At 42.9% G+C, this 2329-nt stretch overlaps 1 protein-coding gene across 1 annotated transcript; it reads left to right on the plus strand.

Moving 5' to 3' along the window:
• Positions 1–314: 314 nt before the first annotated feature.
• hoxd12a (homeobox D12a) lies at positions 315–1839 on the plus strand. Its single transcript, XM_014001419.1, has 2 exons — positions 315–874; positions 1246–1839. The coding sequence occupies exons 1-2, from the start codon at positions 376–378 to the stop codon at positions 1482–1484; spliced, it is 738 nt and encodes a 245-aa protein (XP_013856873.1). The 5' UTR covers positions 315–375; the 3' UTR covers positions 1485–1839.
• Positions 1840–2329: the final 490 nt, after the last annotated feature.

Consider the following 2329-nt stretch of genomic DNA (forward strand, 5'->3'; position numbering starts at 1 on the left):
ATATATTATCTATCCTAACAGAAACATATTCTGGGCCTCATGGTTACCCTTATTGTCAGTCCACTCCTCTTCACATGTGGTGCCAAAATATAACCTTAAATTAAAACCTAAAATCTAAACATTTGCTGCGTTATCTGTTTGAGTCTGATTTTATTTTATTCATTTTATTTTTTAATGTTTTGAGTTGCAGGGTTTGTTCATTTTAGTTGCACTCATTCAGATCATGTTTTGCTTTGCAGTGCTGGGAACAAGGGTGGGGCTGACAACACAGTTTGCATGTCACGTGACGTCACATTAACAAATCAACAATTACCTTTCCCTTTATTCTCCAGGAGTTGCATAAGAGCTTGGAAGACGCGCTTAGAGGTCAGCTCCATGGAAATGTGTGAGCGGAATCCTTTAAATCCCGGATATGTCGGATCTCTGTTGAATTTCGCTCCCCCGGAGTCGCTGTACTTGTCCAACTTGCGCGGCAATGGAGCCCACCTACCGGGGCTGCATCAGCTGCCGTACAGCCGGAGAGAGGTGTGCGCGCAACCGTGGACTCCCTCAAGTTCGTGTGGACCYGCGGCACCTCCGGCTCAGAGTCGCGCCTTCGGAGGCTTCTGTCCTCCGTTCGTGCCCGGCGGCCACGTCAAGGCGCAKCTGGAGGCGCAGCAGGACGAGGCTCGGTGCTTCCAGGAGACAAGCAGGAAGACGGAAGAATCAGATGCTTACGCTTCGGAGCACGGGCTCCGTGGTTACTCRGGACTGGACGGCTCTGTGACACAGCTCGGCCCAGAGTCAGCAGCTCCTCTAAGCCGCAGCAAACTGGAGCAGGATCCCTCTGAGGCGTCTTCAAACGAGGCGTGCTGCAGGACGACTTTTGGCCAAGGTTAAGTATGTTAAAGGAGGCTGGTTGTTCTTTTTATTTCTGCTGGTATTTCAATTGATGTCCTTGATATTTGAGTTTACACTCARTTTGCTCTAAAAGACACATGATGTCTGCTTTTTGGACGTTTATTTTACACCAAGGCCTGTAAAAATCAAATAATGTTACAGAGAAATGTTTAACATTTTAAATCGTTTTGTTTTAGTTACATTCCTCAAACACTGTTCTGACACTGTTCAGTGGGCACATTGAACGAGTTTTGGTCAGTTATTTGGCACATAATCATCTTGTAAAATACAAATTCTTAAAATGTAAAMCATTTTAGCTGAAGTCTGTGTTAAAGTGTAAACTGTGTCCCCTCCTCCCCCTGCCAGGTGTCCCGTGGTGCTCCTCGCATGTGAAATCCAGAAAAAAGAGGAAGCCTTATTCCAAGCCTCAGCTAGCTGAACTTGAGAATGAATTTCTGGTGAACGAGTTCATCACGCGGCAGAAACGCAAAGAGCTGTCGGACAGACTCAGTCTGAGCGATCAGCAGGTGAAGATCTGGTTTCAGAACCGCAGGATGAAGAAAAAGCGCCTCGTGATGCGGGAGCAGGCTTTCTCCGCATACTGATGACCTTTGGACTTGATCCTGACCAGCATTAGAGCACCAGGATGGGTCCACCCTGTCTCCAAATGTCTTCACACGTCAGTAAACTGCTACATTGACAAAAAATAACAATATAATATATATCCCCTTCTGGATTAATCAGAGAGGCTCTTCAGCATCTGAGAATTTCCACAGTATGATGGACCGGGGGTTTTCTTTGCGCTCCTGTTCCAAACACCCTTTGGTTCAGTTTTACGCAGAAACTGGGAAAATGTGTTTTGAGTTAAAAAAAACGATCTAAAACACAGATTTTGCTTCTGTAAACACATCATATGTAAACAGTATTTGTGAAGAAAACAAAACACAGTTACAAAGCTGATCATTTTTGGAATATTTCTTGTTCAACACAGCTCCTTTTCAACTAAACTGTGAGGTCAGTTTGATCAGGAATGTGGATAAATGGTTTGGTGGTTGTCGTGCGAACTGCTCATGCGCAGTGGTTTTATTGTGTGAATTACTTGTCAAGTTTACTTTTACTGATTGACAAAAGTCAGTATGACACAATACATTGTGCTTGCATGCTCCTTGTATAATTTTGTAAGAATGTCGAACACTTTTAATGCGTCAGGTTGCAAAGATTGTGTTTGTGTCTGGATGTTGTGCGCCTCTTTCGGTTTTATAAGGAACWGACTTTTCAAACAACACACACAAAAAATTGAATCTAAATCGTTACTTTTTRCCAACTTTATGTTGTTGTCTTTGTCTAATGTCAACATTTTGTGTTGCCACGAAAAAAAAAAAGATTTTGTCCAAACTATTGCAATGAAATAATAGTTGATTCTTGTATTTAAAATATAAATTTAACTCTT

Source organism: Austrofundulus limnaeus, unplaced genomic scaffold (genome assembly GCF_001266775.1).
Source record: "Austrofundulus limnaeus strain Quisiro unplaced genomic scaffold, Austrofundulus_limnaeus-1.0 Scaffold9, whole genome shotgun sequence".
NCBI classification, from domain to species: Eukaryota; Metazoa; Chordata; class Actinopteri; order Cyprinodontiformes; family Rivulidae; genus Austrofundulus; species Austrofundulus limnaeus.